Raw genomic sequence first — 27,296 nt, forward strand, 5'->3', positions numbered from 1 at the left:
CTCCTGCGCGTCTTTTAATTGGCTGTGTGCTGTTGGGAGGCTTCCAGCGGCGTCCGGGATTGGCCGGGCCCCAGAGGGCGGGTCCTCGGCAGCCAATGAAAAGGCCCGTGTTGGTCTGGGACCCGGCCCTCGGAGTTCATCAGTGACGCAACGTCGCCCGGAGTCCGGGAATTCCCAACTTGCCGAAACTTTCCCACCTGTGTACACACTGCGGTGGAAGAGGCACTTGTCGAAAGAACGCGTTGCCGTGAACCCTTGAGAACCGGGCCCCAGCGGATTCCGTCTTCTGCGTCGGGCCTCCAGTGAATTTATGGTTCCTGCTCTCAAGGAAGGTGCAGACTTCCTGGAGAGATCAAGCATTAAATTAAACGTAAGAGCTACTGACGTACAGCCACTGGGTACGAGCCAAAAATGTATTGCTCTCAATTCAGCAGGCTTTTGTGGAGGGTCTGCTGTGTGCCTGGGTAGGGGTGGGGCAGAGGGGGACATCGGAAAAGTTGCACTTCGTCTTCACAGCACGTTTAAATAAAGCTGTGTGCTGCCTCTTCGTTTTAGAAATAAGGACCCAGGCCCAGAAGAGAAACGTCGCGAGATACAGAGACGCTCCAGCTAAAGAAGACCACCTGGCTGCTGAAGGCCTCTAAGAAATGGGGAAATATAGTCTGCATGTGAGGATGGAGTGTGGGGTGGAGCTGGACCAGCTCGGGCAACGGGGAAGACGACAGCCCCGGTCTCTGCCCAGGTATGTACCGGTCAGCTCCCATCCTATCAGTGCACTGAGAGAGATGAAAGGGGGTGAGGAGGTCCTAGGGAGCCAAGATTGGAACCCTTCACCAAAACAAGACTTGTGAAGGCTTGATTCAGGAGCTGTTGAAGCAGATTTTTGAAGGTTTTGAGCTGGGATAGCCTTGAATCAGATTTGCACTTGCTGTTATGTCCAAAGTAAACAGCAAAAACAAGACAAAATGAAACAGGACCAGGCGGAAGCTATGGTTAGCACATATCTTTCCCTGAAGATGACCCCAGGGCATCTAGCTGTGAAGTTGCCTCTGTCTGAAGGTCCCCCCACTTTAACACCTGTGTGGGACTATGGTCCTTGGACTTAGAACTGCTGCTCTCTTTCTGTCACCCAGTCCTCTTGGACAGAACCTTTTAGCTGATGTGTTTTATTTTTCTTCAGACTATTTTTTAATATATTACTTTAGCTAATGTGATTTACTTATAATTCTTTAATAGTCTGTTTAGCCCTGGCCGGTTTGGCTCAGCGGTTAGAGCGTCTGCCTGTGGTCCAGAGAGACCCGGGTTTGGTTCCCGCTAAGGGCACGTACCTCGGTTGCAGTTTGTCCCCGGCCCTGGTTGGTCGTGCGGGTGGCAGCCACTCGATGTGTCCCTTCACGTCGATGTTTCTGTCTGTCTCTCCCTTCCTCTCCCTCCCTCCCACTCTATCTGTACAAAAAATGGAAAAATATCCTCGGGTGAGGATTAAAAATAAATAAATAAATAAATAAAAGCTATAAAGCAAAATAATTCAGAAGAAATAAACGTGCTCTCATTTTATGTATGTGTATGTGTATATACATACCTACATATATTTGCGATTATGCTGTAATGATATTTTACATACTCTTTTTCTACTTACAAAGATATTGCGGGCATTTTTCACACTTAAAAAAATTGGCATCTACATTGTTATTCTGTTTTTTTTTTTTTTTTAATATCCTCACCCAAGTACATTTTTGCATTCATCTTCAGATAGAGCAGAAGGGAGAGAGATGGGAAGAAAGAGAGAAACATCAATGTGAGAGAGACACATCAAGTGGTTGCCACCCACACAACTCCAACCGGGGCCAGGGACAAACCACAACCAAGGTATGTGCCATTAGTAGGAACTGAACACGGGACTCTGGTCCGCGGGCTGATGCTCCAACCGCTGAGCCAAACTGGCCAGAGCTATATTGTTATTCTTAAATCTTGCCAATATTGACTTGACTACTTTGATTTATTTAATAAAGTCCCCATGATAGATTTATTTCAATTTTCTACCAATACAGACAATGCTGTGATGAACACTCTTGTACAGACAGCTTTGCATAGTTTTTCTTTTAATTATTTTTTTGGATTCGATATTTTGTTTTGCTTCTAAATTTTTATTTCACAGATGTCTTGCAGTAATGGTATTTTTAAAACAAGATTTTGAGCCTGGCCAGTGTGGCTCAGTGCATTGAGCATCATCCCATGCACTGAGAGGTCCCAGTTTGATTCCCAGTCAGGGCACATGCCTGGGTTGTGGGCTTGATCCTCAGTAGGGGCATGCAGGAGGCAGCTGATTGGTGTTTTTCTCTCATATTGATGTTTCTATCTCTCTCTCCCTTCCTCTCTCAAAATAAATAAATAGAAACATATAAAACAGAAACATTTTAAAATGAGATTTTGATTGAGGCTCCCAAAAGCAGTAGATGTAAAAGTCTGAGATAAATCGCTATTTGCAGATTTTTCTTTCTTTCTTTTTTTTAATCCTCACCCGAGGACATTTTTCCATTTTTTGTTCAGATAGAGTGGAAGAGAGGGAGAGAGAGAGAAACATTGACATGAAAGGGACACATCGAGTGGTTGCCGCCCACACGTCCCAACCAGGGCCAGGGACAAACTGCAACCGAGGTACATGCCCTTAGCGGGAACTGAACCTGGGTCTCTCTGGACTGCCGGCCAACGCTCTAACTGCTGAGCCAAACCAGACAGGACTGTTTGCAGATTTTTAAAGGAAATAGTCTAGAACTTGATTTATGTTCTCAGCTAACTGAACAAAATAAAACTGGATCAGAGTCAAGAGACTAGTGGAGCAGTTTCTCTGGAGAGGGCTGTTGTTGGGCTGGGGGAAGGGTTAGAAATCCCATCTTCAACCCCTAAGCTCTGTGAGGGTCTGCAAAGGGATCCTTCATGGAGCTCGCTATCTTTCCTGCAGGTGGACCAACGGTGGCCTGAGGCTAGAGGATTGGCTGCTTCAGTGGCAGAGCCAGGGGAGGTGGCTGCAATGGGACATCTGCATCCCAGAGTTTTCTGGGACCAAGGATGAGACCTACTTCCCAAAATTCAGATGTGGGCCAGCAGGAAGTCAGACCCAGCAAGGAGTCACCTAGATCTGCCTGACAGAACCAGCTGCTTGGGTGAGAAGACCTCATTTGCGAGGTGGCCCACCAGGGCTTAGGGGAGGAATGCAAGGGACCCCCTGGAATAGAGGGTTTCTTAGCCTCGTTGTGGGAACTTCAGAGGAAAGGTGGCCATGGGAAACTCCAGAGAAGTACGTAGGCTTCGAGGGAGAGGGAGAGATTGAGAGCTCTAAGCATCTGCCAGCCCCAGAGAGCCTTCAGCTGCACCAACTGTGACACCAACTCAAATAGGAGCTGTCTTATCACCTTAGCACCTCTGCCCTGGCCTCCAAACCAGCAGCTCAGGGAGGAGGTGTGGGGAGGAGACGCCACCTCATTCCTCTTTTCCCAGGGCAGAGGCCAGCTGGAGAGAGAGAAGATTTTCATGCTGGCTAAACCAGTATGACTTTTTGACTAATATATTGAATCATACATTTAATTACTGAATGGAGACTAGGTCTTCAAGTGCCCCTGGGAATGTGCGTGACCTAAGAGGGAACAGAAAATTAACGGGTCTGCTGGATTTTTATCCAGCATGGGGAACAAGTTCCACCCCGAGCAGATGTTAAAGGAACAGTGGGAGGAAAATTTAAGTTGTGTTTGACTGCCTCTAGAGCTGTGCTTATTCCAAACATTTTGGAGAAAGACCCTCAGCGCAGGTGCAAGGTGCACAGCGCAAGGGCTCTCAGAAGTTCTCCCCCTCTAGGTGGTTGTGCTGCCCTCCTGCCCTAGCCCTCTATTCATGAACAACCAGAAGTCCCTTGGTGAAACCACAGGACTCAAATCTCCTAGTAAGAAGTAACTCAGGGTACAGCATGTGACCTCTCCTGGCCACACTTGAGCAGAAGTGACAGGACAGCCTGGGCAGGTCTATATTTGGGCGTTCACTCATAGCAGGCCTGTTGCTATTTGCAGCCGGAGCCAGCTCGTGTTTCCATCTCCTTTGCTGCCCCATCACAGAACCCTGGTGTAACATAGGCAGGGGCAGCCCACGGGCACGCAGAGGTCACCGGGAGGGAAAGCCTCCGGAACTGGGGTGCAGTTTTCTAGCAGTTACCCATGGCCTCAGTGTTAAATGAAGAGTTTATGGATCCTTAAAATAACAGGCAAGTTTTTGGATAGTAATATTCTAATGCTAATTGTATTATTGAAACCCACTAACTTAGTGCCACAGTGTTAATGCAGTATCTTTCCTTTATGTGGAAGAGATAGCATTGTAAATTGCAGATGTTTTCAGTGCCTTCTTGTAGCAGGGATTCACCTTTGCTGAATGTGGTGTTGGTACAAGCTGTGAAGGCCTCTGATGGTGGGGAGTCTTGCCATGTGTCTTTAGAGTATTTTTAGTGCAGAGGTCCATTTGCTAGTACAGTTTCAAACCCTAATTGTGCATGTTGACAAAGCATAAATCCGTGCTTTGGTTCAAATACTGAAAAACAGCATTGTCATCATTTCTTACTTGTTATGTATGCCCCCTCCTCTCGTAGATAGTTGTCAGGTTTGGACCACGCCAGTAAAGCTGATTTGAACCATTTTGTGTAACAGTACAGCTAACACTTTCAAACAGGTTTCTTTAGCTGTCTGTGGCTCAGAAATTGCTTGGGGAGCTACATGGCTGAGCTTCTAAAATGATATGCAAAACTGTGTGTGCCCTTATGGGCTCATTTTTGGGGAGAGAATTCACAGCTTTCAGTAGATTCTTAGAGGCATCCATGACCCATAAAAGGTTAAAAAACATTTTGGGAGGACTTTTCTAATTAAAGCACAGGGACACACCTCCCGTATAAGACTTGCAGAAGTCTTTTTATTTTTAACTGTAGCTTATGACATAGAGTAGAAGCTATCTAGCTGATATAGTCATTATAGACTGTGATTTATTACTTTATTTCTCTAAGCCTAAATTTCATAATTTATAAAATGATAATTATTCATGTTCCTTTTCCCAAAAATTCTGAATTTTTTTAAATTGTTTTTTTCTTTATTGATTTTTAGAGAGAGAGGCAGGGAGAGAGAGAGAGATAGAAACATCGATGAGAGAGAACATCAATTGGCTGCCTCCTGCATGCCCCCCACTGGGGATCAGGCCCACAACCTGGGCATGTGACCTCTTGGTGAATGGGTTGATGCTCAACCACTGAGCCACACCGGCCGGGCGCAAAATTCTGAATATTTTGTTAAGAAGCTATTTGGATATAAAAGTTATGGCTGGGGGGGGGGTGCTAAACTGTACCTTAAAAATTATTTTTGCTTTTGTTATTTTTCTCAAAACTTTTTTCATATGTGTCATATTAGAATAATTTAATAATATTACTTTTTTTTTTTTTTTAAGCATTAGGTTTACTACAATTTTTTAAAAGGGGCCTTAGGAACTAGATTGTGATAATCATAACTTGGGGTATTTTCTAAAAATTATTGAATTGTGCACTTAAATCGGGAATTTTATGGCATATAAATTATATCTCAATAAAGTTATTTTTTAAAAGATATTAGGGAATAAGAGAAGCAGTTCATATAATTCCTAGATTTATGTAGAAGTATGTTGTTGATAAAGTATTTGTGCAGGTTAATGGTCACAGTATAGTACAACAATTCTGGTGGATGGAAATTTAGGCCAATATCGACATTAGTTATACCTGTTTGTGACTTGTGCCGTTAAATGGAAAAAACCGGCTTCTCTAAACAAAAAGGACCATCTTTTTTTGCGTGCATGGATCAGTGGTATTCAAGGTTTTTGTGCTTGTGAACACCTTTAGAACATTTCTGAAAATCCTCCAATCGAGAGCAAGCCCTTCTTTACAGATGTTTTGAAGTGAAATGATAACAGAGCTGATCAGATCATTTTTAAAAATTATGAATGAGTTGAGCCCAATCTAATGACTCTCTCAGAAACTAGTTTTCCCCCATCTTTCTGTGTACTAGGACTCAGGATATCCACTATTAACTGTCCAGGAAGGATCTGTCTAGTGCAGAGGTGCTGCCCAGGGCTTCCAGAGCGACAGTGGAGGAGGAAGCTGTCGAGGAGCCAGAGCTGGACAGGCCTTCGGCCCTCAAGGACCTCCACTTTCATCCTATGGATCTGTATGACTCTGGAGACAGACTGCAGATCTTCCCGGAAGAAAGCAGTCGGATGAGAAGAGAAGTCGTCCAAGCTGAAATGACCAGTGAGCCAAGAGGGGCAGTAAAAGGTAAGCCCCAAAGAGACCTTGAAGAGGACGTGGACGAACTTGTGCACTTATATGGACTTGAAGATGATGATGAATTAGGGGATGAGTTTGTTAACGTAAACACACCCAGAATAGAAATTTCAGAATATTCTCCTTACATGATGGCAAGGAGAGAAGCAGCCATGGAGCAGAGAGACTGGAGATGTAGCGGAGAGGCAGCTGAGGCTGAAGACCTGAGCTTTGGAGGGTGGGGCTCAGAGGGCCAGTGCCAAGACCTTCGGGAGGCCTACAGGTACACTCATGGCCGTGCCAGCGAGGAGTACGAGTGCTACGTTATCCCAGAGGAGGAGGACGAGGAAGAAGCTGCCGACGTCTTCTGTGTCACTTGCAAAACTCCAATAAGAGCTTTGGAGAAGGTTTTGGATGAACACAAAGAGCATGAGGTGATCCCACTCAGTAAAGCACTGGAAAGTGCCAAGGTAAGTAGGTCTCGTTAGTTCTTCTTTCTCTTGATATTGCATCTTCTTCTCAAGTAGGCAGGGAATAAGTCTCAGATGCCTTCTGCAAAACAGAAAGGATATAATAGCATTAACGTCTTGTGATCCTCTGTTTGATAGGATGAAATTCACAAAAACATGTACAAATTGGAAACGCAGATTATCGAGATGGAAAACTTTGCCAGTCACCTAGAGGAGGTTTTCATCACTGTGGAGGTAAGAGCACAAGATGAAGCCACTGGACACATGGTGCTTCTTCCATCCCTGTCTGGGTAGCAGCTGGGTCCGGGAGGAGTGAGAGTTTGTATTCTTAGAACATTGCTGTCACTGTTGCCCCTCTTCCCCGCCCTCCCACAGCGCCCTGGGCATACACCTCATGGAACCGATTACCTGGCAGCATCCCTACAGAACTATAAGCTCTCGGTAGGCAGGCTGTGTCTTTTGCATCTTTCTGTCTCCAGTTCCACTACCAGGCAGGACTCTTTTGTGGGCTAACCTTGACAAGGCTTTGCAAGAGCCCCATTCTGTCATTGATTAGCATTCCTTTCCTCAGCCATTATCTATTTCTCATAAGATGAATAAGTTTCTGTGTCTGTCCCCAAACGTATTACAAAGCCCTGGGGGTGCCCCACAAGTATGCAGCATATCACTGTGGTGCCATCCAGATGAGTAGACCAGGACTGAGGGCCTGGGACTGCCCTTTCCCCCTCCCTTCATGTGGACGTTCTACTTCTGTTAATGCCACCTGAGACTGAACCATCAGGAGATTGAACACTGAATTAACAAAGCCCCAGGTCCCTTTCCTTGAAGCTAGATCCTCTTTACCCCTAGTCTTAAAAGGGAGGAGAGGTATTGCACTAATCCCCTAGGGAAGGCACAGAGAGGGGGTAGTCCTTCCCTTTATAAGCACAAGGTGGTGGTAGGAGGGGTAAGTGACACTCTGAACGGCCAGCTCACTGTCAAATCAGAGTACCTTCACCTCAGAGGACTGAGCTCTTCCCTTTACCTTCAGCACTGGGGAGGCATCTACTGCTTTCCCTCCCTTCTGCCCTTCGGAGCAAGTCTTTTTTTTTTTTTTTTTAATCCTCACCCGAGGACATTTTTCCATTTTTTGTTCAGATAGAGCAGGAGGGAGAGAGAGGAAGAGAGAGAGAGAGAAACATCGATGTGAAGGGACACATCGAATGGCTGCCACCCGCACGACCAACCAGGGTCGAGGACAAACTGCAACCAAGGTACGTGCCCTTAGCGGGAACCGAACCCGGGTCTCTCTGGACCGCAGGCCGACGCTTCAACCGCTGAGCCAAGTCTTATACACACAGTAGATGCTCAGTAAACACCCACTGAATGATTGATTCTTTTCTTTGTAAATGTCCCTGTTATCTGGTGAGGATGACATCAATCAGAACCTGCAGAGCTCTCCTGGGGACCAGAGGTTGATAAGCTCTGATCAGTATTTCCCACCAATTGTGCTCCAGGATAAATGCTGTCATAACCTTCCTTCTGCCTTCCCCTTTTCTTTTATCTTTCCCTTAGCTGCTGTGGAAGATCTGTGTGGCCCTGGTATTTGTATAATCCACAAATCAGCAAGTGGATGTTGAGGGTCCCGAGATGTTGAGAGCTCAAGTGGGAGTCTCCCAGAGCAAACATCTCTGTGTTAAGGTCCAAGGTTCCAGTGGAAGGCTGACTCATCACTGATAATCACCTTGGATGGTTGTCATGGTGATGGGAGGTGGCAGAAACAGAGGTGGTTTGAGGGTGAGGAGGAGGATGGCAAAATGCTGCCAGGAAAGAAAGCAGTACTTTTTGTTAGGATTAGCCCTGCGGTTCTAGCTGGAGACTCCTGGTCTCAGGTCCCCCAGCATCCACTCCAGCATCCTGGCAAGAGATGATAAGATGACAGGGAGGGACTAAAACATCTCTGCATAAATAACACGTTCATGCCCCAAATGATTGTGGCTGATACATCCCACACACTGAACTGATGCCTGAGGTCCACTATCTTGCAGGAGAATTTTGGAAGACAAGAACAAAACTTTGAGTACCATTACAATGAGATCTTGGAAACACTTGCTCAAAAATATGAATCAAAAATACAAGCTCTAGTGGAGAAAAAGAAAGAGAGGCTGGAAGCCTTGTATGGACAACTGGTCAGCTGTGGAGAAAACCTGGATACCTGTAAAGAACTAATGGAAACAGTAGAGGAGATTTGTCATGAAGAAAAGGTTGACTTCATAAAGGTCAGTCAGGAAGTGAAAAGAAATAATGAACTGAAATGGCAGTTATGGCTGGAGGAGGTTAGATTGTCCCCTCTCTGCCCGGAGGTGTTGGAATCGACTTTCATGGTCAGCATCCATTTGATTCCACTGAATGTTGATGATGGTGGGGTTGTCACCCACAAGTGGCCAGGTGGGCTCATACCCAGCTGACCCCTTCCCTCCACCATTGCTCAGGTAACACCAGAGTCTCTGTTTCTCTGTCCTGGTTGCCTAGAGATCTGCCTCCCATCTCCTCTTCCTGGAGCTGAGCAAAAACAGTGCTTTGAGTTTTCTGGTCAATTCACATGGCCTCTTGGAGCTCTGTGGAGAAGGCTGTCCAGGTTAAGGCACCTCCAGTTTCCCGGTTACAAGTGCAGCGATTATACATCTTATTTCATAAACTTAGACGTGCAAAAAAAATCCACTTTATAATTTCCTTAAAATCTAATTAAATCTGATGCCAAGCCCGCATGCAGCTGGGCTATAGGAATTTCATCTCAGTCAGAGTCTGGTCCCCTTTGTTCACATGGCCCCACAGGAATATGGGGCAGTCCAGGATGTGAGGGAGGGGCGGGGCCTTCAGCCTCTAGAGCTTTCTGTTTGTCAAATATGGTTTCCACATTGACCAAGCCCATTGTGGTCCCTTAAAACCCATCAGCACCTCCTTCCAGCCACGCTTGGGGAAAGAGACCTGCAACCGAAGCTGGAAAGCAAGTTGGCAGACACTCTAGATGTCCAACAATAGAAGGACAGGAAAAAGATGGAGTTCCCCTTCAATAAACTGTTATGCAGTCTTTCTTTTTTGACTTAAAAAAATTTTTTTTTTCTTTATTGATTTTTAGAGAGAGAGAGAGGTAGGGAGGGGGAGATAGAAACACCAATGAGAGAGAACATCGATGGCCACCTCCTGCATGCCCCCCACTGGGGATCGGGTCCACAACCTGGGCATGTGCCCTGATCAGGAATCGAACTGGAGACCTCTTGGTGCACGGGTCGATGCTCAACCACTGAGCCACACTGGGCAGGCTGTTATACAGTCTTTCAAATTGGTGGTCCACAGACCATTTGTGACATGGAAAGTGCTTGTGTACTGTGAATGTGAAAAAGTCGTATGAGAAAAACTGCACAGGCTCTGTTGCAGTGACTGTTAGAGCATGGGATATGGCTGATTTTCTTCTTTTAATTTCCAAGCTTTTAAATATGTTTATATTGTTACATCGCTTTAAACATTATTTCCAAAGGCAATTTACTATTATCTTCCTTCTCCTCCTCTTTAGGATGCTATGGCTATGGCTGACAGGTAATACTTTTGTTCTCACATGTATTTTCTTCTTCTGTTCCTTTGTTGTATACTTCCAGTCTCAGCTTCTGTGTGTGCCCCTAAGATTAAATAGCACTGGTTTCAGAACAGCGATGAGGAGGCACAAGGACACTGTAGACCGAATCTCAGAATCTCAGAATCTCAGGGCTGGTAGGGAGTGCATGGGGAGGCCCAGCCCGCAAGCTCACGGTCAGATCTCCTCCATGAGCCCCTCGTTCCACCAGGGGAGCTGAGATCCTGAGAGTGCCCCCAGTGTTCCCAGCTGTGCCAGGACCCAGACTCCATCCTAGGGTCAGATGGGAGTTCAAGTCCTGCTGTCCTCATGACCATGGGTGTCCAACCAGTCTAGGACCCACCTTCCTTATCTACAAACAGAGATTGTTTTGTGGGAGTTAAATAAGACAATCTCTCTAATGCAACACAAACACTAAAGCTTAATACTGTAAGAGTTAGTAATAGGTGCTGGCAAAAGACAGATCTGGTTTCAGATTCTGCCCCTGCTACTTACAAAGCCCGTGACTGCCAGGAAGCAGATATGAGAAGACCCAGAGCCCCACTCCATGGTGGCCAAGCTGAGGGTGCTTGGCCCTGGGGAGATCCCCAGGGAGTCTGCACATCTTGGGCCTGGGGTGGTGTGGGGAAGGGAGCTTGTTGGTGCATGTCTCCCTACCCCAACTTTCTGACACCACCCGCCCCCCTCCACTCCCCTCTCACACGTCCCCACTGGAGACATCCTGGGTCAGTCACCTAAGCTGCAGAGTCCTCTTCATGTGTTACTAGTTGCCCGGTACAATAAAGAGACTCCGAGGAGGATTCCTCTCCATTCTGATTAGTGTGTCTTTTTATACCAACAGACTCAGACAGTTTCTGGAAACAAAAACAGACGTGGAAATCTCTGCACAGCCTGCCTTGGAGGACCAGAATTTGGACTTCTCTGATGTGGAGCAGCTTCTGGGCTCCATTAACACCATCCCAGGTGCTCCTCTCCCCTGGGTGTGCACGTTATAGCAAGTTCCAGTTTCCGAGCTTCGAAGTAGAAACTTGGATGGCTAGAAAACTCATAAAGATTTAGAAATGTATTTTTTCCCCTGGCTTCGTGTTTTTGTCTTTATGGCCTGTATGAGTGAGAACAGAGGCTGACCTCCCCGGGTAAGTGCCCACCCTCACTCTCCAGGGTGCCAACATCTGGCCCAGGGAAGCTTTGAAATAGTTTTCATTCACAGCTTGCCTCAGTTCATAAACACCACGTTCCTATCTGATTTACACCAAACAAGGAGCCTGACTTTTATTTCCTTACCAGCATTTTGGTTACAAGATGAGCTTTGGAATCCTATAGAGTTGGCAAGAATCCCAAGTTTGCTACTTCTTAGCTGTGTGACCTTAGACAATTGCCTAACCACTCTGAGCCTTGGTTTCTTCATCTATAAAATGGACATGATGATGCCTTGTGGGGACAAGTGGAGAACTGAATGAGGTGCTATATGCACATCACATCACATGGTGCCAGGCAGCTCCCAAAACCATTCCTTTGATTACTTCTTTCTGAAAATACTGGAATTCAGCTTTTTCTGATAGTTCGCCTTCCCTCCTTACCAACACCCAGCAACTTGTTAACAATGTTGTATATCTCCTTTTAGGTTTTTCTTTTATGCAGATTTTTAAAAACATTTTCTTTATTCGTTTTAGAGAGAGGAAGGGAGAGGGAGGGAGGGAGAGAGAGAGAGAGAACATCGATTGGCCTCCTTCTGCATGCCTCCCACTGAGGATCTGGCCCACAACCCAGGCATGTGCCCTGACCGGGAATCGAACCAGGATCTCTCAGTCCATGGGATGACGCTCAATCCACTGAGCCACATCGGCTGAACTTGAGTGCTATTCTTAGATTCACTGGGGGCAGCAGTGCTGGGAGTCCTGCTGTCCTGCCCTTTAGGATGGTATGGTAGGGTCAGAGGACCATACCTCGGGCAAGACTCGAAAACCATATGCCAGCCTGAGTACCTGTCACTGACCCCGCCTCCCCAATCTCATACTGATTTGTCAAAGCAGGAGGGGACATACTGGCTGTGGTCTGCAGGCTCCTGGTTGGGAGGCTTGGCTTCACATCGTTGTCCACTCTGGACTGCCTCGTCTGTTTCCTGAGCCCATGGGTGCACTGGGAAATCAGTGGTCCTGTATAAGAGGCCACCCCATCCCATACCTCTACTAAAGTCTCCTTATTGGTGTTTTTTTCCTCCCTTCTCCTTTTCTAGCTCCTTCTGCCCCAGTGATAAACCCACAGGCCCCCAACTCAGCCACAGGTTCCTCAGTCCGCGTGTGCTGGAGCTTGTACTCTGATGACACCGTGGAGAGCTACCAGCTGTCCTGCCGCCCAGTGCAGGAGGGCTCACGTGGGAAGGACCAAGCAGGTGAGACTGCCGGGAACACCGCTTGCTCCAGAATGGCTAGGGCCCCTCAGAGACCCTGGCCCTGCCTTCTTGGCAGTTGGGAAAGTGGGGATGGGATCAGTCTGCTCACCCAGCCCCTTGGAGCTGTCACCATCCAGGAACTACCCAGAGGATGTGATGCTGGCAGGTGAGCAAGGTAGAAAGGGCTCGGAAGGCAAGTTGGGGCCTGACTTGGGGGGACCACGAGGCCAGGCTGTGGTGTCTGCGGTGCACCTGCACTGTCAGGTCAGCGCTGTCCTCGGGACAAGTCTCTGGCTGTACTGTGTGCAGGAAGTGTGGGGACGCCCTTGCTTGAGCAGGCCCAGTTGAGCTGGTGGGTTCTATCTAGCAGGACCTGGCATGTGGGGACTGGCTGGCTCTCCTCAGAGCAGCCCTGTGTTGGAGAAAATGGAGGGTTTGTCTGCAGACCCCATTCCAGATTGACCCAGTGATTGGGAGTGATCTCCACTACGGGCAGCTCTTTTTTTTAACATCCTCACCCGAGGACATTTTTCCATTTTTTGTTCAGGTAGAGTGGGAGGGAGAGAGAGGAAGGGAGAGAGAGAGAAACATCGACGTGAAAGGGACACATCGAGTGGTCGCCACCCACACAACCAACCAGGGCCGGGGACAAACTGCAACCGAGGTACGTGCCCTTAGCGGGAACTGAACCCGGGTCTCTCCGGACCACAGGCCGATGTTCTAACCGCTGAGCCAAACCAGCCGGGGCAACTACGGGCAGCTCTTGACCCAGCCTCTTCCCAGGAAAATGGAACTGACTGGTGTGAGTGAGGGCTGGGGTAGCTGCACCCCTGTACCCTCTCCCACAACAGACAAGCCGTTTTCCTGCTGAGAGGGGAGGGTCAGGCACCTGAGCATCTGAAGGGATCGGATCAGGGCCAGCCTGGCAAGGACCATCCTGTGTGCGTGGGGTCAGAGTGAGAATGCTGGAAATGGACTTAGAGATTTCCATTTTATGGATGAGGAAACAGACCCAGAGAGAAATGAACTGTCCATGGAGACGGCGTGAGTTATGGTGGCACTAAGACAAGAATCAAGTCTGCAGGCTCCCTGCCAAGAACTCTGGTCGTTGTCCAGCTCGTGCAGGTAGAGGGTCTGAGTGCTGAAGGTGAGGATGGTTTTTCTGCCCAGGGACTAGGAAAGAAGGGAAATTCTTGAGAAAAGTAAGAGTACGTTTAAGCAGTGATGAGGGAGGGCAAGCGTGGTAGAATAAGGACTTAAAAGGTCATGGAGGGGAGAAGGGAGGTTGGGGACCAAGTCAGATCCTATTAATCACAGTTTATGCCATGACTGAACCCTGCTGGTGCCCTCTGTGACACACAGACGCCATTGTGTTAGGGCTGTGTGATAGCAATCAAAGATCTTTTAAATGGACCACTGTATTCTAAAGGAACTGATATCGGGGGTGGGTTAATGAATTCTCATTGCCTTTCAAGAGTCTGGGGAGATTTGCAGGTGTAGCAGTTAGCTTTTGCTGCATAGCAACACCCCTCACACGCTGATACACCACTTTGGCTTAAAATGACAAACGTTTGCTACTTCTCACAATTCTGTGAATTAGCTGGACAGCTCTTCTGGTCTGGGCTAGCTTGGATAGGACCAGATGGCCTAGGATGTCCTTGCTTATATATCTGGGGCCTCAGTTGGGATGCCTGGGATGACTCTGGTGGCTGGGGCCTCTGTCCATGTGGTCACATCCTCCAGGAGGAGGCTCGGGCTGGTTCACATGGAACAAGCTATGCAGCAGCACTTCCCAAGCTTTGGCTTACATCATGTTTGCTGTTGTCCCATTGGCCAAAACATGGCACATGGCACATGGCAGAGGGTGTGTGTACAGGGAAGGGAGGAATTCGTAGCCTGTGCAACCACTTGGCCTATTTTAGATTGAATTATTTTTTCTTTCTTTTTTTTCCAGAGTTTACAATGACTGTCAAAGAAACATACTGCTCAGTGACAAACCTTGTGCCAAATACCCAGTATGAGTTCTGGGTCACAGCTCAGAACAGGGCTGGTGTCAGCCCCGCCAGTGAGTGTGCAGTGTACATGACAGGTAAAGGGGCCCCTTGTTCTGTAGCAGGCCCTTCATTCAAGGGCACACAGGAGTCACAGCTTTTTTGATGTGACAGAGTCTCTATTTCATTTGGATGGACAGGAGTAGCTGTGCATTTTTTTCTTTAATATACCAGTCCTCACACCTTATATGTTAGGGACATTTTCTCGTAGTTGGTCTCAAAGTATTGGAAAGTATTGCTGTCGGTCACAAGGCCCTTTGAACCTTGCAGCTGTCCTCCACCCCAGGTACACCCGAAGGATTCCCTGGTGTCTGTCGGTTTGGCTGCTGTAGCAGAACTACAGACCGGGTGGGTTAGACACCAGACACTTCTCTCCCAGCCCTGGAGGCTGGGAGGGCCATGGTGCCAGCAGACTGAGTGTCTGGTGGACCATTGTGGTCCACAGGCAGCTGTCTTTCAGCTGTGTCCTCCATGGAGGAAAGGAGCAAAGGAGCTCTTTGGTTCTCTTATAATAAACCCCTCCACCCTCATGACCCAGTTTCCCCCCCCAAAGACTCCAGATGCCATCACACTGGGGACGAGGTTTCAGCAGATGAATTTGGGGCTGTACATATTCAGTCTGTGACACCTGGTTTTCTTTTTACTGTCCTGAATGTTTTCTTTGGAAATGTTTTCTGGACAGAGTGGCTGGATATGAACAGAGCGGTGGTTCACCTCTCCCTTTCCCCTGCATTTAGCACCTTCTCCCCCCGTTATAAAGACCAAGGAGGTCAGGAGCTGCGAGGAGGCTGCACTGATTTGCTGGGAGTCAGGGAACCTGAATCCTGTGGACTCGTACACGGTGGAGCTGACCCAGGCAGAGACGCCGGGAGCCTCGGGCGTGACTGAGTGAGTCACAGGGGCGTTTGCTGGGCATGGGAGGCCTCACCCCTGACATGGTGACACGACCCAGGAAATGTATGGAGTCTGCAGAGGTCAGAATTTGTGATCCACAGAATTTGCTTAGTTTTCATGAGAAGTAGCAGGAATGTTATTACTGAAGGTGAATGAAGAGTGAGGGATAAGTGAGTAAATGGTTAAACCTCAGGTTTGCTTTTTTTGCCCAAAGATTTATCATTCATTCATTCATTCAACAAGTATTGAGGGCCCACGTGGTGCCAGGGCCTGTTCCTGAGTCCGCGTGAATGAGACAGACAAATTCCCTGCCTTTAAGGAGCTGACAGTTGAGTGGGGAAAACAGACAAGAAACAAGAAAACAAATGCATAAAATGTTCTTTAAAAGGAGAAAGAAATGCAGGAAAACAGGAGTGGTGGATGAGGTGGGAAACTCCCCTGGACAGAGTGGATGTTTAAACAGACCTGCACTGGTGACCTGAATGGGTGGGAAGGACGGAGGTCTGAGAGCAATGGATGCAGGGACCCCCTGGGGGAGGCAGCTGCATGACTTGATGTGCAGGAGGAACTAAAAACTCACTTGCTGGACTAGAAAGGGGAGAGGGAGAGCAGCAAGAGGCAGAAACGATTAGAGTTAAGTGTACAAAGAATATCATGTCCATGGTAGAGGCTGTCTGGGAAACGCAGGTGTCCCCTGGTTTGAAAGGAAGGCCTGGTGCGTGGCCTTGTGGTAACTGCAGCTCTGCTTCTTGCCAAGGTCTGTTGTGGGCATCCCCACCTGCGCGTCCCTGGTGCAGCTGCAGCCCAGGCAGAGCTACACGATCTACGTGCGAGCCCTCAACGTCGGGGGCCCCAGCGCGAGAAGCGAGCCTGCCACAGTCCACACCACAGGTCTGCACCCCGGGCCACACACTCTGGGCTCCACAGTGGCCACTTTCTGACAGACTTAGCGCTGCTGAGACTTCGCTGGAAAATAAATAAGTGTTCTTAGGCCCTGGCCGGTTTGGCTCAGCGGTTAGAGCATCAGCCTGCGGTCCTGAGAGACCCGAGTTCGGTTCCCGCTAAGGGCACGTACCTCGGTTGCAGTTTGTCCCTGGCCCTGGTTGGTTGTGCGGGTGGCAGCCACTCGATGTGTCCCTTTCACATCGATGTTTCTCTCTCTCTTCCTCTCTCCCCCTCCCACTCTACCTGAACAAAAAATAGAAAAATGTCCTCAGGTGAGGATAAAAAAAAAAAAAGAAAAGAAATAAGTGTTCTTAGATAGGAACACATGGCAGACCAGGCTGGGAAGGGCCTCAGAGGTGGTCAAAGCCCTGTGGCCTCATTTTACAGATGGGGAAACTGAAGGTCTAAGTCACAGCACTTTTTGCCTGAACAAGTGTGAGAACTCAGGGTTTTTTCCATTCCCCTCAGGTGCACTAGAAGCTTGTCACACTGGACCTGGGTGGCCCAGACACCTCATATCTTTCATAGCCTGAACACCACCCCCAGGGGTGGGGTCTTCATGAAATTCCGGGAAGAGCCCTTTGCTGTGGCTCATCTCCCTGTTCCTGCCATCAGCCCAGGCATGTCCCCACCCACAGGCCCAACTTAGACTTGGCCACCCACCTCCTCCCAGGCCCTCTGTGAGTGCCCACACCCCCAAGTCCAGCACCGCCCTTCTCACTTGCCATCGTCATGTTATCAGATTGTCACATCGCATGTCCAAGTCTTGAGTCAGCAGGGACATCACTGGAAACATCCTGTACATCTGCTGTCCCTGGCTGCTGTGGCTCTGGGTGCTGAGCTTTGCAAGGTGCACTGAAGCCAGGTGGCTCTGCCCACCCCTCCCAGAGCCAGTCCAGCTCGGGCTGGCTCATTTAGTCTTGTGCAGGTAAGAAGCAGAAGCCAGAAGCCTGGGCCCAGGGCTCGGAGGACAGCGTTCCCTCTGCTGGGATGATGGCTGAGGGACACTGTGTCATTGTCCTCATTTCAGTGCCAGGAGGCGAGGTCTGATTAGTTCCCACTTACATTCCTTCCATACAGATGGGAAGACAAGTTAAGTGGCCCCTGCAGTGAGAGGTGTTAGTGCTGGGTCAGGGCTCAGTGTTTTCCTTTATTCTGTGCTGGATCCTCCTGTGCTTGGTTGCTCTTCTGGTTTCCTTTGCTGACTTTGTGCCAGACTCTGGCTATTTCAGTAAGAGAACAGAGTGAAAGGTATAGCCAGCTCTGGATCATATAGTTGTCCTGAATTAGTTCAAAGAATTTTAAAAAAAATATTTTTTCTTTATTGGTTTTAGAGAGAGAAAGGAGAAGGGAGAGGGGGAGAGAGATGGAAACATCGATGAGAGAGAATATCGACTGGCCGCCTCCTGCATGCCCCCGACTGGGGATCAGGCCCACAACCTGGGCATGTGCCCTGACCGGGAATCAAACCAGTGTGACCTCTTGGTGCAGGGGTCGATGCTCAACCACTGAGCACACAGGCCAGGCTGTTTAAATTATTTTTTAAGACTGTGTTTTTTAAAAACTCAAAAGAACATGAATCAGCAAAAGACATATTTAAAACTGGTGCTTGTTTGAGATGAGGCAGCGGACCCAGAGGCCATGTGTGTCAGCTGCCAGGTGGGAATCTGCCTGCTTCTTGCCAGTCACCTCAGATGGCAAATGACATTTCCAGCAGCATTGGAATGCAAAAATAATTATGAACAGCTTCATGGTGATGCTTGAACGAGGGTTTGAGATGATGAGAGGTGATAGAATGGGAAGTTACAAGAATTTGGCTGAGAGACAGTGATGGAGAATGAGCCGCACTGGCTCTGGGAGGGGAGGGAGGAGCCACCTGACTTAGTGCTCCTTGCGAAGCTCAGCACTCAGAGCCACAGCAGCGCAGGGACAGCAGATGCACAGAAGGATCCCAAATAATGGTTTTTTAGTAAATAATTTTTAATAAATATTCTGTACCACTTCCTAATGAACTTTGTTTTAACCATGACTTGGGGATGATGGCTATATGTCACCCCACTGTTCTAATTGAAAGTTGAATGTTGAAATTTGCTTATCTTTGTCATATTGATCATTAAAAGTTCCCACCGCTCCTGTTTCCCTGTGGGTTAGAAATGCCTGTCCACGTGCAGCATTCACGGCCTCCCTGTGCAGAGCACAGCCTCCGGCATCGGGCTTGGGGTTCACATTTGAGTCCTAGCATTTGCCAGCTGATTTCTTAACCACCTTACCTCAGTTTTCATATCTACAAATGGAAGTAATAACACCTGTTTCCAAGGGTGATTGTGAGTCTTGAGCGAGATAAGACATGGAAAGTGTCCAGTACCTGTGCACTGCCATCCCCAGGGGCACCGGGGTTCTCATGCGAGGACCTCGCTGGCGCCTGATTCTCAGGAAGCTAAGCAGGCGACCTGGAGTGCTCCCTGTGCCCACGAAGCAGCGACGCTGAGAAAGGAATGACTGGCTGCTGATCACCCACCTGGGTTTGCTCCCCTACAGGCAGCTACTTCCGCCTGAACGAGCAGACCTGCCATCCCTGGCTGACCGTTTCTGAAGATGGGCTGACAGCTGTACGAAGCGAGAGGAGGACCCCTGCAGGGGAGCCACCCCCCAGCAACACCCACTTTACCAGGTCGGCACTGCATCCACCGCTCACTGGGACATTCTGTGAACCTCCCTCACATACGCTGTCGTTGGGGGGAAATCGGGTTATGGCAGATGCAGCTGAGGGGAAGAAACCCCAGAAATAAATGAGGGGAGAGGACCTGCCCACTGATGAGAGGAGACTGGTGCAGCAGAAGAGACCTGCGTGAACTCTGAGGTCCAGCCCTGGGCTGTGGGACCTGGAGGAATCAGACCACAAGCCATGGCGTGGGGGTCGCATTGTCAGGCGGTGGGAGAACTAGGGCTCTGGTCTCCTGCTGCTTAGTCCAGTGCTGTTCCTCCCACACGCTGAAGCCCTGTTTAAACTCTGATGAAGGACTGCCCTGCGGTGAGCCCATGCAGAGCTGCTGGGGAAATGCTGATCGTCCTAAGGCACGGTGTGGGGGAGGGGCGGGCCACCAAGAAGGCTCTGTCTAGACCTGGGGTTACTTCTAGAGCTTGTACTCAGTTAATGTTGAAACAACCTTACTTCTTTCCAAAGACTTAAAATAAGGGGCAAATGAAAGTGTGAGAGAAAATGAAGGACAGACCAGTTAACTTCAAGGCCTGATTTTGTTTCCATGGTTGAACATTAAATGTAGCTCGTAGCTTCCAGGTAGTCATGACAGAAAGAGGTCTTGGTGGGTTGATTTTAGAGCCAGGGAGGTCTTCTAAGGAAGAAAAATGACTCTCCTGTGGGGGCTGGAAGGGTCACGATGGAGAACTGCATCCAGCTTCCCGGCCTGGGTCCTACTGTGTCTGCAGCTGGCTCTCCCTCTGACGCTGGCTCCCTGCACGTGTGTGAGCCTCTGCCGGATGTACCGTTAGCATGGAACAGAACTGCACATGGCACAGCAGCAGTCACCTCAGCCTTTCCGCCTCTGCCCGTTCAGCCCAGGGTGGGTGGCATGGAGAGGAGCGAGAAGCAGTGAGGGTCCTGCTTGTGTTAAAAACCAGAATTCAACTAAGTAAATTTGAAAGATCTTAATGGCTTTATTCAGCAATTCATGAGTCGGGCAGCATCCCATCTAGCAGGGAGCAAGGAGCTCCGAGGAGCCATGCAGAATGAAGTGACTTTGTGGGTCCCTTGATTCTTGAGGTTTCAGCCCCTTTCCTTTTCTATAAAGTGAACCAAACCCATTACTAAAAAGCCCCATCATTTAAAAAAGCAAACAGAGCCTTTTCTATTGGTTTATCTCCTCTTCCATTACCAGCAGTGTCATCATCTAACCTCTAGTATCAGTCAGGTGAGCTTGGAGAGCTCAAGGTGCGCCACTTTACAGGTGAGGTGCTCACACCTATCTCCACTCAGACACACCATCTACTGACTGACCCCAGCAGTCACTCACCAGCACAGCCAGGCTTGGGTCACCTCAAGTCATGTGTTTCCACTTTCTAAAACCAGGTGTGTTGCTGTCATGGGAGACCTAATTCCAGTCCGAGGGCGCCACTACTGGGAGGTGGAAGTGGATGAGCATTTGGACTACACAGTGGGTGTGGCCTTCGAAGATGTTCCCAAACAGGAAGAGCTGGGAGCGAACTGCCTGTCCTGGTGCATGAGGCATACGTGGGCGAAACCAAGGTAAAGCAGTCTGGACACCCAAGACCAATATCTGCTATTGAAAGAATGGAGGTTTGCATTAGCAAAAATAAGGCCTACAGTGTGTGTTATAGCCTAAGATATAGCAGGACTCATTACCACCCCAGACAGCATTCTTCACCGCTGAGCAGTGGGTTTTCATCTGTGCTCGTCTTCAGTGTCATGAAGACAGTTGGATTTGAAGCCCCAGTTCCATCTTTTAAAGTAAATGTGGGCAGAGACTTAATGGGAATGGCTAACTCTGGTTTGCTTCTGCTGCTAAGCACTGTCCTTATACTAGTTCCACAAAGCTGGGAAAATCCCAGAAGGCCCAGGGCAAGGACACTTTCAGACCTAGAAGGCAGCCTTCATTGTTCTGACCTCCCTTCATCTCAAAAGTTGCTCCAAAAAGATCACCACACCACCTTCCCAGCACCCTGGCACTATGGCCCTCTGGCCCTCATTGTCCTGCTGAATCCTATTAACGTTTCATCTGACGTTCTGTGCCCATGAGCCTCCACTGTGGTTAAACCTTGTCATGCTCCACTGTATGTAGGAAGACCAGTTTTCCCCCTAAAGACATTTAGACTATAGTGGACTCTTCTGCACCTTAGACCCAGTGGGGGAATGTAGGGAAATACTGTGCACTGAGCCAAATACTTTATTTGGAGATTCTGCCTGCACAAAGACTAGAAATTGGTCTCCTCTCCTAGGAGGGTAAGAACAAAGACTAGAAATTGGTCTCCTCTCCTAGGAGGGTAAGAACAAGGGCAGAGAAAAATGGGAGGAGTGTAAAGGAAGAGTAGGTGTCTGTGTACTGGTGAGGTTAGAAGGCAGAGGGGGCAGGAACATGAAACAGCATGAAAAGGAAGACAAAGCCAGCACTGCCGCTGGAGCAGAATATTCTTAGCCCCATCTCGGAAAGATGTACGAGACAGTTATGAGTGGAGGATGAAGTAAGGTTTCCTAGCTGACTTGTATTTTTTGGTTCAGTCTTAGACTTTATTGGTGGTGGGAGTGAGGTAGAGGGAAGGACTCATTTAGCTTCTGGTGGCTGCTTAGTTAAAAAAAGCTGAGGGGAGGACGGGTAGACTGGGATGGAGACAGGCCAGTTGGCTCTGACATGTTTAGATTGTACATTGTGTTCTTCCCAATCATGTGAACCAGCATGTTGGCACAGAGATCTTTAAATGTCTGTAGGTAGCAGGGTTAGGGAATTCCTGGGGTTGGTTTTGGTTTCAGCCATTTTTTAAAGCACATAGGACACAGCATGGTAAAAGGGTGCTGGAGCCATATAACACAGACCAGTGACAGGCCCCCAGGATGCCCTGCTGTTTGGAAGTTTTAGAATTGGGTGCCTTTGAGCACTTTGTGCACAGATTATACCCAAAGGCCCATCCTGTTACATGAAAGACCACGACACTCCCTGTTTTCAATCTCTTTATTACAAAGGATTTTGAACCTCAAAATCCAGAATTTTAAAACATATATCTATACAAATTTGGATGCAATATGAGTTTATAACACTGTAGGTTAAGAGGTTGCTGAAAAATCAAGTTTCAAACACATTTTTTAGGACAAATTTTAGAAAAGAGATACAGAGAATAGTTATAGAAGTGGCTTGTTACTTTGGTAGTCATTAATAAAAGAACATAAACATAGGAGAATTTGAATAAAGCTATATAAGTTCTGAAAATAACCATCTACAGAATTTCTTAAATTTTGTTTTATATATATATATTTCAGGCATAAGTACGAATTTCTACACAACAAGATGACTCCAGACATAAGAATAACCGTTTCCCCAAAGAAGATTGGCATTCTATTAGACTATGAAAATTCAAAATTGTCATTTTTTAATGTGGACATTTCTCAGCATCTATACACATTTAGTTGTCAGCTTCACCAGTTTGTGCATCCCTGTTTTTCTTTGGAAAAGCCTGGGTGTCTAAAGATACACAATGGCATTTCAATGCCCAAGCACGTCACTTTCTACTAGACCAGTCTGTTGCCCAGCTCCTTGTCTGTCTTCTGTACCCTCCTCTGAGCCACTCTGCCTCAGCATTCAAGCACCGTGCACCAGCACAGCTTACGGCTCATGTCACCTGCAGATGGTGTTCCGGCAGCGCTTCCCCAGCCTGGGTTTTGTCTTGTGCCACCTGTGAGATTCTGTTAGTCATTACTGGGCCTGGCTGTAAAGTGAGGGCTCAGACTAAATAAACTCAGAGGTCCCTTGGCTTGTCAAATGGTGTTGGTCTGTTTGTGTTTATGCAAAGTATCTAGTCTCTAAGGCCTACTGAGACCGGGGGAGAGAAGGGGAAGAGATGCGTGAATGTCAATGGATGCAACAGCCCCAGCGTGCTCCATTCATTAGTCAGCCAGGAACAGACCTGAGAAGGCAGGAGGTTTTCCATAGAGAACTGGAAGCCATGTGCCGTCTCCTCTCCTGTTTCCTAGTAATTGGCAGCACTGTGATGAGGTACAAGCTCTGTAACACCATTCCTCCTCCATAGCACTCACCCTGTTCTAATTTGTGAAATGACTTCTATGCCTATTCCATGAAGCAGGGACAGTGAGTCTTGTTCATCACTCGGTCCCCAAGGGCTAACACAGAAGGTGCACACCAACTGTATGTTGAATAAACCAGGATTTTGTTCGTCTAACCCTGCTTTTGGTCCTTTCTCTGCCCCCATGTGAAGGGCGGTAGGGCTCTTTCAAAACCTAACAAAGGACCTGCAGGTGGAGAACCTGGAAGGGAGGCAGGAAGGAACAGGAGGGCACCTGTGGCTCGATGGCAAGACTGGGGAGAATGGAACACCACTTACACTGCACACTTCCTCGTGTCACAGACACCTGTACATAAACACGGTACTTTCACTGTGTGTATGGGGGAGGGGGGGTTATTGGGGGAAACGTAAAACATTAGTTGTAACAGATTCTACGAATATCCTGTAATGTAAAAACCAGATCTGAAATCAAAACCTAGGTGTGATTGCTACTTTGTAGTTACTTTGCCTTATAATCCTAGAAAAGTCACTTTACCTTCCAGAGCTTCCGTTTCCCTTTCAATAGAAAAAAATACTATGTTTTTGACTCACAGGATTGGGAGGTTTCATGACAGATGTGAGAATGCAGAGCAGTGGATGGCATATAGTAAATGCACAACAATTTCTTAAAAGAGAATATCACCCTACCAAGTGCAAAGCTGAGCCTGGTGGCAGAAGTGGTCTCCAGCCAGGGCCCTGGGCATCCTGCCTCACTACTCTCATGCCATTCCATGACCTCAGTGCCCGGCCCCACTGCCTGCATTCCTGGCTCTCCAGTTCAAGTTTCTAGTTGCCACTGAAAGCTCCGCAAACACAGCAGTTTCAACCTTTGAGTCAAGATGCAGAGTAAATGACTCCATTTGTGAAACAATTCCCAGAGGCAACCGAGTATTGTGCCCCATGGAGCCTCTCTGAACTACAGTCCATCATCTCATCACTTAAAGTTTTCTGTTAACTGAAAAATCTTTCACTTTAAACAGTCATGCTCAAAGTCTGACACATTGAACACCTCTCATCTCCTGTCTCAAAACTCTGCCTCTTGTTATAAAGAGCAGCTCAGATTCCTGAACTAACAACTCACCTTTACACACACACACGCGCGCACGCGCGCACACGTGCACCTGCCCTGCCAAAATGGATCACTACCTGCAACATGGAAGACACTGCCCATGTAAGCTCAGAGATGCTGCAAGCTGTAAACAATTACAATATACATGTGCATATACTGAAAAATGTTCTCAGCTCCTGGAATAGAAACTAAGGAGTAGGAAATAGGCTATTCACAGATAAGGCCAGTTTGAATTCAGGGTTCTCGTGGGCTTTACCAAGTACTATACAAACAACATGAAAGTGGATAAAATAGATTTGACACTTAGAAGGTTTTAGGAAAATTTTATTTGACCAAGAATAAAACCCATCTAGAAGTAGCTTTGACATTTAAAATACACTTCATGTAAGCAAAGCAGATGACCAATTTCAAACATCACAGTTATTTACCATAAAGAATTTTTGTTTAAACTGTTTCTTCTACAAGGAGAAATGTCTAGAACAGAAGCAAACAAAACTTTCGTTTTCTTGTAAAATATTCCGATTCCTTAAAATACAGAAATAATCTGCTGAAACTAAACTTCCACAAGGGGCAGGACTTACCTCAAGGCCATGTTCACATGCAACCTGCAATCTGTTAAAAAAAAAAAAAATTTTTTTTAAAGCCAAACCAGCCCAGCCAGTGTGGTTCAGTGGTTGAGCGTCGACCCCTGCACCAAGAGGTGGCCGGTTTGATTCCTGGTCAGGGCACATGCCCAGGTTGCAGGCCAGATCCCCAGTAGGGGTCATGCAGGAGGCGGCCAATCGATGTTCTCTGTCATCGATGTTTCTATCTCTCTTTCTCCCTTCCTCTCTAAAATCTATAAAGAAGAAAAAGAAAAAGCCAAACCATTGTAGCCACAATCCCTGACACTGGGCATTTAAAACAAAAGACATCAAAATCTATTCTTTTCTTGGTTTTACCTCTATCACTTTATAATTACTGAGCATTAACGTAAGCTTGGCTTCTGTCAACAAAGGGGAAAGAGAATATGTGGTAAAAAAAAGCCCAAAATCTTGGTATAAACTAACAGGTTAGTAATTCAGAATACTCATAATTGAAGGCACCCTCATTACATGGGACTAGAAAGATGGTTAGACTTGGCATATAAAATGACATTGGTTTCTGGTATAAATTGCCTTTTATTTGGGAAAGTGTATGCTTAACAGTGACTTCTGCAGGTTCAAACAATGATATATGATCACTTGTACACATCCAATAAAATATTTCTGAAGCACATCATATAAGCAGAGCAACTGCATGGGCAGTGAGGCCTTTTTAAAATACTTCTCACCCTCCAAAATTTGTTAAAATCCTAATCTTATATGGCTCACACAATGACAGGGGCCCCCAGCACAATTCACCACAATGTGTGTGGCCTTCTGTCAATGAGACTATGTGGGTGTCTATCCAGGGAGGTTTAGCTACCGGAAAACTTCCTGGACCCACTGAAGACTGCACCACAGGAAAGGTCCTCTCCTCCTTTTTTCCTAAACGTCTCCAATTTCTGGTCACTTGCTATCACTGAATACAGTAAGATTCTCATGGGTTCACCCTGTCTTTCTCTACCCTTTCTAAACTATAAATTTACCACTGCTATTCTATAGTAAGACAATGGAAAGTACCTAATTGTTGTTGGCAGATCAGTAGGTCTTGGATTTATTTTGCAAAGAAGACCTGTTCTATCTACCTTTTTATTTAGGAGGCTAAAAGCCGAGTCAGCTTGACTTCAAGGACTCTATTTTCTTAGTCTCCAGAAGAACACAACCAAGTAGTAAGATTTCCTCTAGGTGATGCTAACAGTTTTTCAAAATTTGCTAATGTACAGGTTGTCTTCTAGACCTCCAAGGCTTGCTCACGCCCTATAAGACATTTCCATTAATATGAGAGATGTAATACACAATACATTTAAATGCATGCGTACCAAATGCAACGTTACCTAAGAAGACAGCTGAGGTTTGCAGCGCATTCTACAGCAGCTTACCTAGACTTACGAGGAACTTAAAGCCCTTTATAACTGGTTGCTGATTCAGACAGCCTTCTGGGTAAATGTTTCCACAGGTGGTTACAGCAAGCATTCATAGTGAGAGCTCAGATAATAAATAGTTCGCTGAAGTCTTCCAGGATGAGCACATATCTATGAAACCCCGTTTCTGTGTAACAGGCAACATATTGTTACATGTTGTTACTCCACATGCATTGCTGAATAAGAATGACAGACGTGACACGACTTATCTCCATCCATAGAGTATCTAAAATGTAGATAAAACATTCTAACGCCTGACATGTACTGACTCTGCCTTTGATGGAGTGTGAACTGCACCTAAACGTAGGTACATCCTCTTCCCTCCTCCTCACTACCCGCAGAAAAAGAACTGTTTAGCAATCCAAAGAGACAGTCCCGTGTGGAGGAAAGAATTCTGGGCTGGAAATGGAGACAGCTCGCTTCCAGTCCCGGCTCTAACAAGCTGTGACTTCCAGCCTGTCTCCTCTCACTGTTTCCGTTTCAACTGAGCCAAGGGGGATGGATGCCTTAGGTGGCTCTTTCCGCCTCTGACACCAAGTAACTTTGCTGGCAGGTTCAGAACGCTTCAAAATGACCAAATTAACACAACAGAAGCTGATGCCTGGAGCAGGGGTCACCGATTCCGAGTATCTGGGTTCTTACGGGCCCGGACGTTACGCGACACGGGATATCGCCGATATGGAAGTCCCTCTGCTAAA

General features: G+C 47.4%; 1 protein-coding gene and 1 non-coding gene across 2 annotated transcripts; one reads left to right on the forward strand and one right to left on the reverse strand.

The window, feature by feature from the left end:
• The first annotated feature begins 14 nt into the window (after nt 1–14).
• FSD2 (fibronectin type III and SPRY domain containing 2) lies at nt 15–23,535 on the forward strand. Its single transcript, XM_036277932.1, has 15 exons — nt 15–370; nt 556–742; nt 2,963–3,164; nt 6,063–6,786; nt 6,925–7,020; nt 8,814–9,044; nt 10,340–10,362; nt 11,238–11,359; nt 12,633–12,788; nt 14,743–14,877; nt 15,577–15,727; nt 16,491–16,624; nt 19,217–19,349; nt 20,766–20,942; nt 22,686–23,535. Exons 4-15 carry the CDS (start codon nt 6,214–6,216, stop codon nt 22,936–22,938), a joined length of 2,184 nt encoding a protein of 727 aa, XP_036133825.1. The 5' UTR covers nt 15–370; nt 556–742; nt 2,963–3,164; nt 6,063–6,213; the 3' UTR covers nt 22,939–23,535.
• A 2,667-nt stretch (nt 23,536–26,202) lies between these two features.
• On the reverse strand, nt 26,203–26,329 carry LOC118641093. The gene has a single exon (XR_004961553.1).
• Between the last annotated feature and the right edge of the window lie 967 nt (nt 26,330–27,296).

Source organism: Molossus molossus, unplaced genomic scaffold (assembly GCF_014108415.1).
Source record: "Molossus molossus isolate mMolMol1 unplaced genomic scaffold, mMolMol1.p scaffold_m16_p_24, whole genome shotgun sequence".
In the NCBI taxonomy this organism is placed as follows: Eukaryota; Metazoa; Chordata; class Mammalia; order Chiroptera; family Molossidae; genus Molossus; species Molossus molossus.